Genomic DNA, 14,621 nt, shown 5'->3' with positions numbered 1-14,621 from the left:
GCCTCTTTTAATCTTCCAAACATAACCAGCAGATTTATGATGATACTCACTTTTTTGTTTGCATCCTCAAACACTTTGCATCGAGCCCAAGAATTCATAACTTTAAAGAATAAAGTATCATGTCCTCCTCCTGTTGTCTTCATTGTGACAAAGCATGAAAAGGCAGCATTCACATTACTGTCCATTAGATGGCGCTAAACCTCACACCAACCCGTTCATTTGCATGTGTCGCGCTGGTCCCTCCCCACCGCTCAGTCCTTACCTGCGTTTTTCATCCAACAGGTTGGTCATTTCATTTTCTAAATATCTAAACTTTGCAGCCTTGCTTCCTCCTGTGACCGTGCTGTGTAAGGACTGCATGCAGCGAACCAACACCTCTTCCTGATACGTGTCTAACTTTGCTTTTTGTTAGATTGTTGGTTTCCTGCTAACTTAATCTACCCTGCTGTTTATTTCTGTCGCTCTGCCAGGTATCACTCTGCTTTTTCCCTTTTGCAAGTGTCTCCTGAAAAGCTCCATTAAAAGGCTTCATTTTCCCTTAAAACAGACAACTGACACAGATTAAGACGAAGTGCTTGATATCAGGGACTAAAAGGAGAAGGTTTTATTACTGAGCCTACATCTTGGGCCCCATACTCTACTGCTTTCTTACTAGAAGTGTTGCAAATTGAAGTTACATGTCATATTTTTGCACTTTGGTCTCCATGCGTAAAACCGACCTTTACGCCTGTCTAGTAATTATGTGCAGTGCTATTATATCATACTAGGTGTGTGCTACACAGGGGGGCTGCAGGGTAAAACTTCTCTCGTCAGCTCAGGAACAAAGGTCTGTTTGTCCTTTGGCTAACGATTTACACCCTCTGTCGCCCTGGGTTCATGCGTGACTGTGCATAGATGCAACTCCGCATAATGCAGCTCCATGCGCTCTTTCTAGAGGCCAATGAGAGAGTGAACCGGTGTCACTGAGTTGAAGACACATCATGTCTTATGTGTCACCACTTCTGACGTAACATAAGACATTATAAGTCCACAGTTCTTTAAAACAGGACGTGTGTTACGCGTTTTCAAGTAAAACAGCAACAAGTTCAGAAGGTTCAGAAACTCTCTGACATCAAGAACCTCAAGCTAAATCTGATAATACTATGAATATGTTACTATATCCTACTTTCTAATAAGTCTTTTAAGAGGCTAGAACCTGTAAGTCATGGCTTGTAATTAATGGTTGATAAAACTACTTTTGGGTTGCCAGGTCAGAAGTATTGCAAATGAAAAATGAGAGCAGTAAAATAATGTTCATATATCTTTTTGTTGAACTCCTTGAAAATGATTGCTGATTATATTTTTCATGATCAACTAATAAACTAATCAACTGATTGTTTCAGCACAATATGGAGTTGTGTGGGAAGTACCACAAAGATTTTCTGTGTCTGGTTTCAGGTCAATGTCAAACTCAAGGTTGGGATTACATAATCTGCAGTGGTGCAGCAAATAGACAAATATCACTTTATACTGTAGTAGACCCTGACAGTTTCCTGTCATCAGTGGACTACCCATATGCAGTTTTCCATTTTTAGCATCATCTTGGCCCACTCAGGCTCATACACCTACCGTAATTCATCCAAAATCATCCATCTGTTGCAAGCAGTGGACTGACTCCAAATGCTGTGAGTGGGAGGAGAGAGGAGGGGGCAGCAGAGGGGTCAGAGGGTAAAAATGAAAGAAAGAGACTGAAGTAGGCTCGCTCAGGTGACACTAGACTTAGAGAATGACAGGTGCATAACCTGAGCACAGACAAGGATACAGACAGAGGAGGACATTTAGAAAGATTTTGCTAAAATGGGTAAGTGGACCAATGATTTTCTTTTGTATTGTGGGTGCAGAGTTATAAGTTTAGTTGATTCTGACAGAACTTCAGCATGAACAAAAATCCAAATATGACTTTTTGCTGATTGATTAACCTGGATTAATTCTTAAAATGAGCTGCAAGGACACAAGATCTTTATGTGCAGTTAATTAGGTGTGTCTTAATCCAGTGGCTAATAATTTGTCATTTATCAATATCTGTGATTACATATGTATCACTCAGTGGCCCCGTTTTAACTTGATGGTCAGATAAGGCACCGCTGAATGGCTTTTCAGATTCTTTTAAAGTTTAGTGCAGAGTCATAGTTTGACAAACATTTGTTCACTGATCGATCGCACACATGCACACTGACCTATATCATGCAGGAATGTGACCCTCTGCAAACAGGTCATTCCTGGTGCAACTGGGCCTCACTCATCAAACGTGTTCACCTTTCTTATCGGTCGTAAAAGCGTTCACTGATATCTTGCAACTGTCTTTGACCCAGTGTCTGCCTTATTTATAGTCAGCCTTCCTGTAACAGGTACCTGTATGTATGCGTGTGTGTGTGTGTGTGTGTGTGTGTGTGTGTGTGTTGCCATGTGTACACTCTGGGAAGTGTCAGAGGAGGATCTCAGTGGGACACGTAATGATGTGTGCAGCAGTGCGGCAGAACTGGGTCATAGGGAGGTGGAGGGAGAGAGAAAAAGACACGAAGAGAAAGAGAGAGAAAACACTGACAGCGAGCGAATCCACAGGATAGAGGAGCTGTGCCTGTTCACATTATCCTGCAAAACCTCCAGTCACCATTTTCATCGGGGACTTTCCTCTGCAGACTTCAAGCTTTGTCTGTCTCTGTTTGTGCTTGCTTATTCATCACAGGGGGCTTTGATTTCCTAAAACACAACTAAAACACAGTACTGATAAAAAAAAAAAACGCTGCTTAACGAGGTCTTAACACTAAGGCATGCAGTACAAAAATGAAACAACAGAAACTTAACAAATTGTTGTGTTTTTTTGTTTTTTTCCTGTTGTCGATCTCCAGAAATCGTGTCAGATTCCTCCTGTCTTCACATCACCTTCAAGTCTCCCTCCCCTCCTCCCTCTCACCTTCATCCTCACCTCTTCACTCCTGTTGTGCTGTTAGCAGCAACCTTGTCTGTCAGGCTCTCTTCCTCCTCTTGGGTCTTTACTCTCCTCCCCTGTGGTGGCAGAAATTGCAGGCTTGACTGACTGTGACATCCTTTAAAATGGATGCCATTGTACTGGCTCAAAGCCGTCAGACAGGTAGACGACAATGCTTTGCTGTGAAAGACATTTACTGGTTTTTACTCGCAGGTTTCATGCAGCAGTGGGAGTCACTGGGAAAGTGTGATTTTAATTTGATTGTAGATGACTTACTAGTAGACAAAAAATAAACTAAACTATCTAGATCAGGTGTCTCAAACTCATTCCACAAAGGGCCGTGTGGTTGCAGGTTTTTCCTCCAACCAATCAAGAACATGCAGTCTGACCAATCAGCTGTCTGAAGACTGAGATCAGCTAATGAAAAGATTCAAGTCTGGTGTGCTGCTGCTTGGTCGGAAAGAAAACCTTCAGCCACTCGGCCCTTTGTGGAATGAGTTTGAGACCTGTGATCTAGATATTTTAAATGCGCTCTAATTAGTGTTTTTATTGGCACAAATGACTCTACGTAGCATGAAAGCAGTCACTGGTAGTGAGAAGCTGAGACCAAACTGTGGCAGAAGTATGGTGAACAGTGAACTTCAGTTGAACAGGTGGCTCCAGATAAGTGCTAATGTTGCTCCGTGTCTGCTGGGAATGCGACAGGCAACTGTTTGCTAACACTTGAGCCATAACTGCATCATAAGCAAATAAAATGCCAAACACAGTAACAATGTTGTGTTACAGCAACAAGCATCAATTAAAAATGATCGTTCCAGAGCTGCTTTGTTGTTGTTCACATTCTCATCTGTTCCTTTGTTATTTGTGGGCACTGTAAAAAAAACAACAAATTGATAAGTAAATAATTTTAAGGGACTGTGGATTGAGAATAACATGTAGCTCCCACACCAACAGATTGGTCAACAAAAACCAAACTGATCTTCTTTCGGTTTCAGTGTCTCTTCTGTGAATGCAAGACATCTTAGTTTACCTTCACTCCTTCTACAAGCTCAGAGGGGGACACTATTATTGCACATGAAACAAGGTTATTTTCTGCCTTTCTGTTATCTGAAATGCATCCATATCAAAGGATTGCTGGTGTGGAGACCCCGCTGTTTCAAATGTCACCTTATAGCCCTTCATATTTCCTCTAAATAGCATTAATATCAGCCTTCCTGTTTCCTATAGTAAATGCCTTCCTGTTGCTTGTCAAGAATATCTGCTGAACTGCATTGCTTTCTTTTCATATTACCGACTCGTATGACAGCTGAATGTCAGCATGTAAATCTTCATGACCCGTCCACGCTGGAGTTAATGTCAGGTCAATCAGCTGCACATTCAAAATCTGTGATGGCACACCTCCATTTTTATCTCTGCTCTCCTCTCTTAACACATACTGCGAGTGTTTTTGGAAAGGTTATTACCCCAGAAAAGACAAGTATAACACATTTTGCTATTACGAGGTGTTTAGTTCATTTGTACTCGCAGGTGGAGTTGGCAGTGGAGTTTTCATGACTGACTTCACCCCGCTGATGACATTTTCTCTTCTGCTACAGCTCGCATCAGGCGCTACTCCGAGGCGATGACACTGCCAGACTCTTTCATCCAACGCCAACAGCTGGATGCCAGCATGGCTGACACGTTCCTGGAGCATCTCTGTCTGCTGGACATCGACCAGGAGCCAATCACAGCGCGCAACACCAACATAATCTGCACCATCGGTGAGTGTGACAAGCGTTCGCAGACAGCGAGTCTCAGTTTCAAGTTTGTTTTCTGGCAACTGTTGTATGCCGTCGCTGGCAGTCAGCTCCTGGCTGCTGGGTGGCCTGCAGTTTCTTGGCAGAGTCTGATTCTTGGCTGTGGCACTGTGGAGCTCTCTCTGCTCCTCTTCTGCCCAGGAAAAAGAGAAAATAATTAGAAGGAAATATAATATACAAATCGCTACTTTGTTCTTCCAGAGATATGACTCTCCAGATATCGTCTTTGATTCCTCACAAATGTAGATATTAATTCACTGCCCACTAAAGGGCTTGTGTGAAAAATGGGTAAGGAGCAGTTAAATAGGCCAGTATAGTTCATTTTCAATGTACGGCTGCAAATTCCAATTTTCACAATGCACCAGTTGTTTTCTTGGCCAGTAAAATTTCAGGAAAATATCAGGAAGTAGTGAAAAAAGGAACAGAACACAAGTCTGTATATCCAGATTGCTTGTTGCATCAGCAGCCCAAAACCCAAAGGTAGTCAGTTTCCTATCACAGAAAACACAGAAAGTCATCACATTTAAAGAGTTGGAATCAATGATTTTTGGTCATTTTTACCTGAAAAATGATTAAACATGTCAAAGTTGTCAATTTTCTGTCAATCTGCTTTTTGTTTTGGCTCATTTTTAAAGTTAAACGTCTTTGTTTCAGGTCCTGCGTCCCGATCAGTCCCCAAACTCCAAGAGATGGTCAAGGCAGGAATGAATATTGCTCGTCTAAATTTCTCTCACGGCTCTCATGAAGTATGTGCAGTACACTTGTCTCTCTGTGTACCATCTCTCACAGCGACAGTACTTGCTTAGGCCTTTCCTTCACTTGTGTATTGATTCTCTGTCTTTCTCCCTCTTTGTGTCTGTCAGTACCACAGTGAAACCATTAAAAACATCCGAGAAGCCGTGGAAACGATAACCTCTGATCTCTTGTATTATCGGCCGGTTGCCATCGCCTTGGATACGAAGGGTCCAGAGATCCGCACCGGATTAGTGAAAGGGGTAAAAATGTCATGTTTCATCTATCAAAAAGTCTAAACCTAATCAACCAGTCACAGGCAGTCAGGTGTAAGGGGTGCTGGGAATATGTCGACTGCTTTGTATCATCGTCATTTCTTACACTTCCTTTCTTTTTGGCACAACTACACGTGTTCGTCTGTCCTGTCTGGCTTTTTCATCACCATCTTATCATGTCGTTCTTTGTGTTGCTGTTGCATGCCGTCTGCTTTGCTGAACAAATAGCTGCAAGCTGTTTGAAACCTCTTCATGCTTTGATTAGCTTACAAAACGCTCTGCATGATGTGTGAGCTGCACATTGATTCTTGCTTGTTGTGTCTCTTCTATAGTCTGTTTAGAAGCTTAATTGCGGGATAAAATAGAGTCACCAAATCATGTTACACTTCATTGCATGCTGGTCCTTTGATGTGTTATATATTATCTCTATGTTATTATTTCAATGTCTTACATTTCTCACATGTTTTAGCAGATGACATTTTACGGTAAAGGAAAGGAAATCATTAAAAAACAAGCGCACATAAGTCAGACAACAACAGTAGACATGAACTAATGAATGATGGTAGAAAGCAGCTCACTTAGTTGTGGGACAGTTATAGCCTCATGCAGTTGATGTCTGTCATATAATCATCTTTATTGGCACTCAGAACTTCTGACGTGAGTTATCAGAACTGGGTGGCCACAAAAATCACAAAGAACTTGCTTGTAGAAGCTCAGCATGGGTTTAGACAGAGTGTGGGGTTGAATGAAGCAGGTTTCTAGCCCGGGTCAGATGTAGGCTGTGGTTTTGCAACAGCAGACAGAGGAAGATTCTCTCTTTGCATGACCAAATATTTGATCTTTGTTGTTTTTCTTGCCTGAGCACCATGCTTCCACCACGTTCCTGCAAACAAAACGAGGAAGAAACTCCATGCTTGCACCACAGGATTCACCCACAGAGATGATCTCCCTGCACTCGTGATGACACATGTGTGATAACACCTTCCATGCACCTTCCATAAAACAGCCATTTAATGCATTACTTTGTGTGTGTGTGTGTCTTTATATAGAAAGTGGATGAGGAGGTGGAGCTGTCAAAGGGCAGCCATGTCCGTGTGGTAACAGCAGAGAGTGACAAAGACAAGACAGACGGCAAGATTATCTGGGTGGACTATCCCAATCTGCCCAAAGTCCTTGAGAAGGGAGGCAAGATCTACATCGATGACGGCCTTATTGGGCTCAAAGTACTAGAAACAGGTAATGCACATTAAGCTGACCTCAGCAAAGCTAGAGTGCCAACAGGGCAGAAATGTGACGTCTCACCTCTTATTGTCTTGTTTTATGATATGTATTTGGTTCATTTTGCAAGAAAATCATTAAGAGCACAACATGTAGAAAGAAGAAAGCAAGAAAGAAAGAGACATCCACATATGCATAGCCACATAAATACATGCACAGATAGTTTGCACGCAGATACAAACATATATACATATACATACTGTAAGCGTGTGCCTATATGCAAGTACCTGCATGTACAATTATTGAGATTTCTGTCTGCTGAAATTATACTCCTTATCATTTTATTTCCCTTCATAAGAGTCTATATAATGAAGTCCTACTTCTAACCCTGCCTTCATGAAAAGATGGAGTCTTTCAGTTCCTCAACAAAATCTGCTTTTCTGACTTCATTTCATTGACCTTTTATTTTCCTTAACTCCTCCTCCTCTGCAGGCCCTGACTGGGTGGATACTGTGGTGGAGTCCGGCGGGATGCTGTGCAGTTGTAAAGGCGTTAACCTGCCCGGCTGTGACCTGATCGGCATGCAGGCGGTCAGCGAGCGTGATGAGGCTGACCTGAGGTTTGGGGTGGCGCAGGGCGTAGACATAGTGTTCGCCAGCTTCATCCGCTCTGCCCAGGATGTCAAAGACGTGCGGCGTGTTCTGGGGCCACACGGACGAGATATCAAAGTGATCAGCAAGGTGGAAAGCCGGCAAGGGGTTCAGAAGTGAGTGAAGGAAAATACTATAAATAAAACCATTAAGGCACAGTTATTTTGAGCGATATAGCTGGAGGCAGCGAGAACGTCATAATGAGGCTATGACAGGACTTATAAATCTGCTGCTTCTGTGGACAGCCGGCTGTCACTGATGGATGGACATATGTCAGCTCTAGATGTTACACATCGGTGATAAGCTATCTGTGTGGCTGTCTGTGTGAGTTATAGCTGCCACTTGATGTATCTGGCACGATTTATGTCACAGCTCTCTCATTTCCATTACTTATCTCTCGCTGTCACCTACTGCTCGCTGGCTGCTGACAGTGTTTAACCATGGCCCTAATTTAAATGGGATCAGGAAGATTAAATTTTATGTGATTATGATGCCGTGTGTCAACGTTTGCTGTGAACAGCTCTGTTTTATATCTCCTGCAGCTGTATTTGTGTGTTTGTTTTCAAATGTATTCATTATGTTTTGGGGTTTTCTTCCTCCTCTGAACTTAAGGTTGAACTGATTAGATTTTGGTGGTCAAAAGTCAAAGGTCACTGTGAGCGCACAAAACATGTTTTTGATCATAACTCAGAAATTTATACGCTAATTATGATAAAATTTCACCCAAATGTCTCAAAGGATAAAATAATGATGTGATGAGATTTCATATCCAAAAGGTCAAAGGTCAGCTTCACTGCAACATCATTAGATTCTGCAAAAACACTTTTCTTGCCATTATTCAACACCATAACTAATTTGCACCAACCAATTCATATTTGAAGCATTGTCTGCTATGATGGCAACAATTTTGTGTTCTGTCAGAATCAGTTTTACCGGCCTAGCATGTGAACACGTGCGAGGAATATCACTTTTATTTTTGTTTCATTAAACTTACACACTAATAGATATACAGCACAAACTCACTGAGCTTCGGGTGATTGTAGCTGCACCATGTGTTGAAGTCCTCTATCGGTCCTCTTTACTTCTCTGTAAAAATAGTCTCCAAGTGAAGACAGCGTGTTTCTCTCTGGAATCATACACATCAGTACAGTGATAACTTCCTTTTCCATTGTAAATTGCCACTTGAGTAGTTGATGGAGATATACAACCGCAAGGCAGTAATTCTAGTTGACTTAAATCTGCACGCTCCTTACATGTTCCTGCTGTTCCTGGGGTACATTGCTCACATATGCATTTGGATTTTGTTTGGATGATGTAGGATTTATATCACGATGCAACACATCTCTATACATTTATTTCACTATCCAGAAGCTGTAAGCAAAATCCTGTTTTTGCAGCTCCAAACCTGCATTTGAACGTATCCTGGATGGTTCTGCTTCCTCATCCCTGCTCACTCCTCCTCTTGTGCTCTTTTCCAACTCTCTCTTTTTTACCCAAACTCTGAATCCTTCGCTTTACTCCCCCCCCCCCCCCCTTCCCTAATCTCGCTCTCAGTTTTGAGGAGATCCTTGCTGAGAGCGACGGCGTGATGGTTGCCAGGGGTGACCTGGGGATTGAGATCCCGGCGGAGAAAGTCTTCATCGCCCAGAAGATGATGATTGGACGCTGCAACTCTGCCGGCAAGCCCGTCATCTGTGCCACACAGGTCAGGGACGAGCACATACACAAACACACGAATGCAGAAATGCTAAAATATGCCTATTTAGATGCTATCTGCAGTGTTACCTAATCAAATGTCAAACAGGTCAAAATAAACTTGCATTAAAACCTAACAGGCACACATTAACCTTGCACTCCTACATAATCTACTCACACGCTCACTTGTCCAATAAATTCAGCCGTAAAGAGACACACACTTCTTCTCTTTCACACCCCTCTCCCATTACACACACACACACACACACACACACACACACACACACACACACACACACACACACACACACACAGACACACACATGCACACACGCTCCTGCAGCCATGTTGAGTCACAGTGCTGTGTCTTGTTTGTGCTACAGCTCCTGACTCAGAGTGACAGCGTTATAGCAGGTTTGCTACTCAAGACCCGAGCCCACAAACAACACCCACACATATAATCAGCATTAGCAGCAGCTTCTTAGCTACTACAAAAATGCAGTCTCTCAGGCAATGCTGCAAGCTATCTCATTTTCCAACTGTCTGCCATCCTTATTGACTCATGATACTGAGTCTCGGGCATGCCAATAATGATCTCGCAGAGTCATCCTCAGTCTAAATGATCTCTCAGTTCTCCTCCACTACTGACCATCCATCCACAAAGCCATTAGCTGCTCTCCTCATTGTCTCTGTAAAGCCTGTGTGCCTTACATTACTTTCTCATCTGCAACAAAAATTGACAGACAAAGTGGCTTATTTTTGATGAATTCATTGATCTTACAATGTTTTATGGAGACATAAGGCTCTTTTGACATTTTGGTTATGTATTGTATGTGTGTATTTAGATGCTGGAGAGCATGGTGGCCCACCCGCGGCCAACCAGAGCGGAGGGCAGTGACGTCGCCAACGCCGTGCTGGATGGAGCCGACTGTGTAATGTTATCTGGGGAGACCGCCAAGGGACTGTTTCCTGTGGAGTCCGTCGCAATGATGCACTCAGTATGTGCTTCTGTGTGCGCATGATGTCCACTCTGTTACATCTGAATTAGTGCCCTCTGATAACCCTCTCCCCCTCTGTCTCCCCCCACACTCCACTGTCGATGTCGCTCAGATCTGCAGGGAGGCAGAGGCAGCCATTTTTCACCAACAGCTGTTTGAGGAGTTGCGTCGCCTCACTCCTCTCTCCTCTGACCCGACAGAGGTCACAGCCATCGGAGCTGTGGAGTCCTCCTTCAAATGCTGTGCTGGAGCCATCATAGTGCTCACCACCAGTGGCAGGTGTGTATACCAAACCTATTGCTAGAAAAGACTGAATGGTCATGCTATTGTTAAAGGAATAGTTTGACATCTTTGGAATATGCTGTTTGATTTGAAGTGCCAAGAGTTAGACAAGAAGATTGATACCACTCTCATGCCTGCACAGTAAATATGTAGTTGGAGCCAGCAGCTGGTTAGCTTAGCTTAGCACAAGGCTGCTGTTTCCACCTGTTTCCAGTCTTTGTGCTAAGCTAAGCTAACTGGCTCTTGGCTGTAGCTTTATTATTAATCATACAGATATGAAAGGGGTATCAGTCTCTTCATCTAATCCTTGGCAACAGAGTGAATAAGTGGATTTCTCAGAATTACAAATTATTCCTTGAAGGTTACAGAAAGACTGTGATTAAAAGGTGAATGTGAATTGAGGATCTGCAACAAGATGCAAACTCCAGTTTCCTGCATGGAAGTCAGACTCCATGCAAGCCCATCCACCACCCCGACCTCCACACAATAAAACTCCTGCCTTTTTCTGTATAGGGCACCCCACTTTCTGCTCTACCACTGAACAGTGGCATTGGACACAAATCTTGTGCTGAGTCATTCCAAAAGCATGCACATACTGTAGAGCAAACCTATCACACATGCTTTTTGAGTTTGTCTTCAGGGGGAACCCTGGACAGACATAATAGCTCATTAAAGATTGGATCAACAGATGTTTTTTTTTTGAATCCCAGAGCAAAGATTGAATATTGCACTACTGTTCCCTGCTTCTGCATCCTGAGGGTAGACTTTTATGTCCATTATAATGTTCATTGTGTTCCCCTTATGTTTTTGTGTATTTTCATGCATTCTGACTGCTTGCTGGTAAAATAGAGACTACTCTACTCTGCACACATGCACTCACATGTAGGCTACACATGTAAATTTATATTTTAAATCACATACAAGTACCCTTTTCTACATACATGCACAGGCGCCACAATCGGAGGGTGACAAATGAAAGGAAAAAGACAACATTTGAGGGGAGAAGCAACAATGTGTTTTCATTGATGCTGTCACACTCTATTACTTCTATAAAGAGGCTGAGCAGACCCAGTTCAGCTTGACTATGGATCAGGATTGTCAGGAAGCATGATTAATGCCTCTTTCACACTGGACAAAAAAAACATTGACATCTGGCTTTTGTCTTCAGTGGGTAGACATTCATTCCCAGCTTAAAAGACTCCCCAGTAGTCATGGCTGTTTTTTGGCTCCAGTTCCAACTTGGGTGGACATGCTGCTACTTTTATCCATGTCCAGGAGCATTGAAGCTGTTCTGGTGGCTGTAACGATACATTTTTTGTTGGTTTGTCCCCTATCTGTACATTGAAATGCTGTTCAGTATGTGCCAACATGAACAACAACTTCCTCATCTCTCCAGGGCGGCCCATCTCCTGTCCAGGTACCGCCCTCGCTGTCCTATTATTGCCGTCACCAGAACCCCTCAGGTACAGTCTGCCTCTATGAACCAGAGGACATTTGTCTCACTTGAGTCACAACTTAACTGTTGATGACTCTTTTTAAAGCTGAACAATGTGTGATATAGTCAGCATTTACTCTCACTGTCTGTTGTTGTAAATAGTGACAGCACTAAAGATTTCAGATCAGTCTCGCTGACTGTATTTATGTGTGGTGTTTTACTGCAGTATGTTTCTGTTTTATGGAGTTTCCTACAGAGCTCTTTGTTCAGGGACAGTTATTTTAAAACGTGGTCAGAGCACAAAATGTGTCACAAACTGTTTCAAAGTACATCGAGATAACATACAGTATGACTTTAAGTTCAGTTGGAGTAAGTCCACATATGAACTCGCTCCACAAGCTGTATGCACCATATGGAGGTTAGAGATCAGGGTCAGATTCAGAGCCGCACATCTGGACCCAGTGAGGAAAGTGTTTCAGTGATTTGTTAAAAAAGGATTATGTAAGCCATTTTGTCTAAAACACCTTTATATTTCTACAAATGCGTTTTGTTTTTTATCACTGCTTGGAATCAGCAGCCTGTTCTCACATGAATTTCAGTTATTTCTAAGAAAAAGCTTCCACAATATTTATATGATAAGTATGAAAAGCTGAGCCTTGACCTGTTTTGTAAGTCAAAGAAAGTCAAAAAATCACTCTTCTAAATAATGAGTAGCTAAACTATACATAATGTTTGTAGTGAATATTGCATCCTCTACTTAATTGAACGTATTAATTCATGATGTTTTTTCTAAAAAATTCTGCAGCAGAATAAAAAAATTATGTCTTTGTCTTAAGTTTAACCCTATTCTGACCATTACTTTGTACACAAATGTGACATTTTGGCCTGATAGTGCTGCTATAGAGAAGCGTTTACATTGTGTTCAGAATGGAAAGGGTTCGTCCTCTGAGGAGCATGAATGTGCATTTTTAATTACAATACATATTTATTTATTGGAGTGCTTGTGATGCTTGATGAAAACCCAGAGTTTCACCAAAAATATCAATATATTCAATATTTCAAGCAAAAGATTAGCTTTTCGTTTTTGAGATAATCTTGTCATGGACAACGATCTCTAATTGGCTTCAAGTGAAGCAATCTGAGAGGGAAAATCACTAGTAGACATTATGGTTGGGAACCACTGCATTAGATAAGTTTGTAGAATTAAAAGTCTTCGCCTGGATTGATGAACTGACAGACATTAAAGGGCATATAGGCCCAGCCACAAGCAGCTTAAAAAATATACCAAATTTAGCAATTTGTAGTTATTTGACTTAAATAAAGATTCAGTGTAAAGTAAGAAAATCCTGAAATCATTGCTGAGGCTTCACTGTCCTCTCCCTCAGGTGGCCCGTCAGTCGCAGCTGTTAAGAGGAGTGTTTCCTGTCCTCTTCCATCCACTGCCTGCCCCTGTCTGGGCCGATGATGTTGACAACAGGGTCAACTTTGGCATGGATATAGGTCAGTGTGTGTGTGTGTGTGTCTGTTTGTACACCTCCATCAGCCTGCTTATTTGTATGCTATGATACTATCTTACTCACTCACTCACCCCGCTGTGTTTCTTTCCATTCGCCTCCTCAGGGAAAGCAAGAGGGTTCTTCAAGTCGGGCGACATGGTGATTGTGGTGACAGGCTGGATCCCAGGGTCCGGTCACACCAACATTATGAGGGCAGTCAGTGTCCCGTAACAATGTGACCTTACATTTGACTGACATGGTGACCTGCCAGTATTAAAGCCTCTTTAAGGCTGACGTTACAATGTAGAAATGCGATGAAAACTAGAGCCTCAACAAAAAAACAACAAAAAAAAACAAAACACAGTCACTAATAGATTTGGAAAAGCATTTTGGCAGCATCATCATCATTATGGAAACCCAACATTTTGACGAAGAAGTGTTGAATTTGTGTTTAACGTGTCTTGAAAGCAATGACTCCCTCCAAATAAAACTTGAAACATTAACTTTAAGCTTCACTAATTGAGCGGCCCAGCCTCATCTTTTCATCTCTGTTATTTATGGGAGTAATATTGAGTTGAAAATGAATATTGTCTCATTGCCTGCCGTTGTTGAAGCACATTATCATTGGTAGCTTTCACAGAATTTGGAGATAAGGCTTTTATTCCTGTCCATAGTCCTGACCTTATCTCTGTGATGGCGCAATTCTTTGGCAGTTATGAGCAGTGCCAGGAGATGCCGAGATGACGGGTATTGAACCATACTCTTTTGTCCACTGAGATGACCCAGATGCCGACGTCTGTTCTCTCATAAAGTAATTACATCTGTTCCTGCATGAGGCTTTCTCATGTCTCATGGTCCTTTAAGTGACATATTCATCTTTCTCCTGCATGCTTCTTCCTTCTGTGGTGTGTCCTTTCCAGCTCTGATATGCCCTGAATCCCCCCCCCCCCCCCATCTTCTTTCAGAACACATGGAGATGATGCATTTAAAGCACATAGAGAATATTGTGTTTATACTTCTAAATAGGGCCTGTTTTTAATGGTGGAAAAAGAATTTAGATCCTTTACTTATTGGTA

The 14,621-nt window shown here is 42.3% G+C and overlaps 1 protein-coding gene across 1 annotated transcript; it reads left to right on the top strand.

The window, feature by feature from the left end:
- The first annotated feature begins 239 nt into the window (after window positions 1–239).
- pklr (pyruvate kinase L/R) lies at window positions 240–13,878 on the top strand. Its single transcript, XM_070966227.1, has 12 exons — window positions 240–282; window positions 4,564–4,728; window positions 5,419–5,510; window positions 5,628–5,759; window positions 6,821–7,007; window positions 7,482–7,755; window positions 9,194–9,344; window positions 10,180–10,332; window positions 10,445–10,611; window positions 12,011–12,077; window positions 13,435–13,549; window positions 13,670–13,878. Exons 2-12 carry the CDS (start codon window positions 4,590–4,592, stop codon window positions 13,774–13,776), a joined length of 1,584 nt encoding a protein of 527 aa, XP_070822328.1. The 5' UTR covers window positions 240–282; window positions 4,564–4,589; the 3' UTR covers window positions 13,777–13,878.
- Window positions 13,879–14,621: the final 743 nt, after the last annotated feature.

This window comes from Chaetodon trifascialis, chromosome 7 (assembly GCF_039877785.1).
Source record: "Chaetodon trifascialis isolate fChaTrf1 chromosome 7, fChaTrf1.hap1, whole genome shotgun sequence".
Classification (NCBI taxonomy): Eukaryota; Metazoa; Chordata; class Actinopteri; order Chaetodontiformes; family Chaetodontidae; genus Chaetodon; species Chaetodon trifascialis.
The sequence above is the reverse complement of the archived record's forward strand: the minus strand, read 5'-3'. Positions and strand labels throughout refer to the sequence as shown.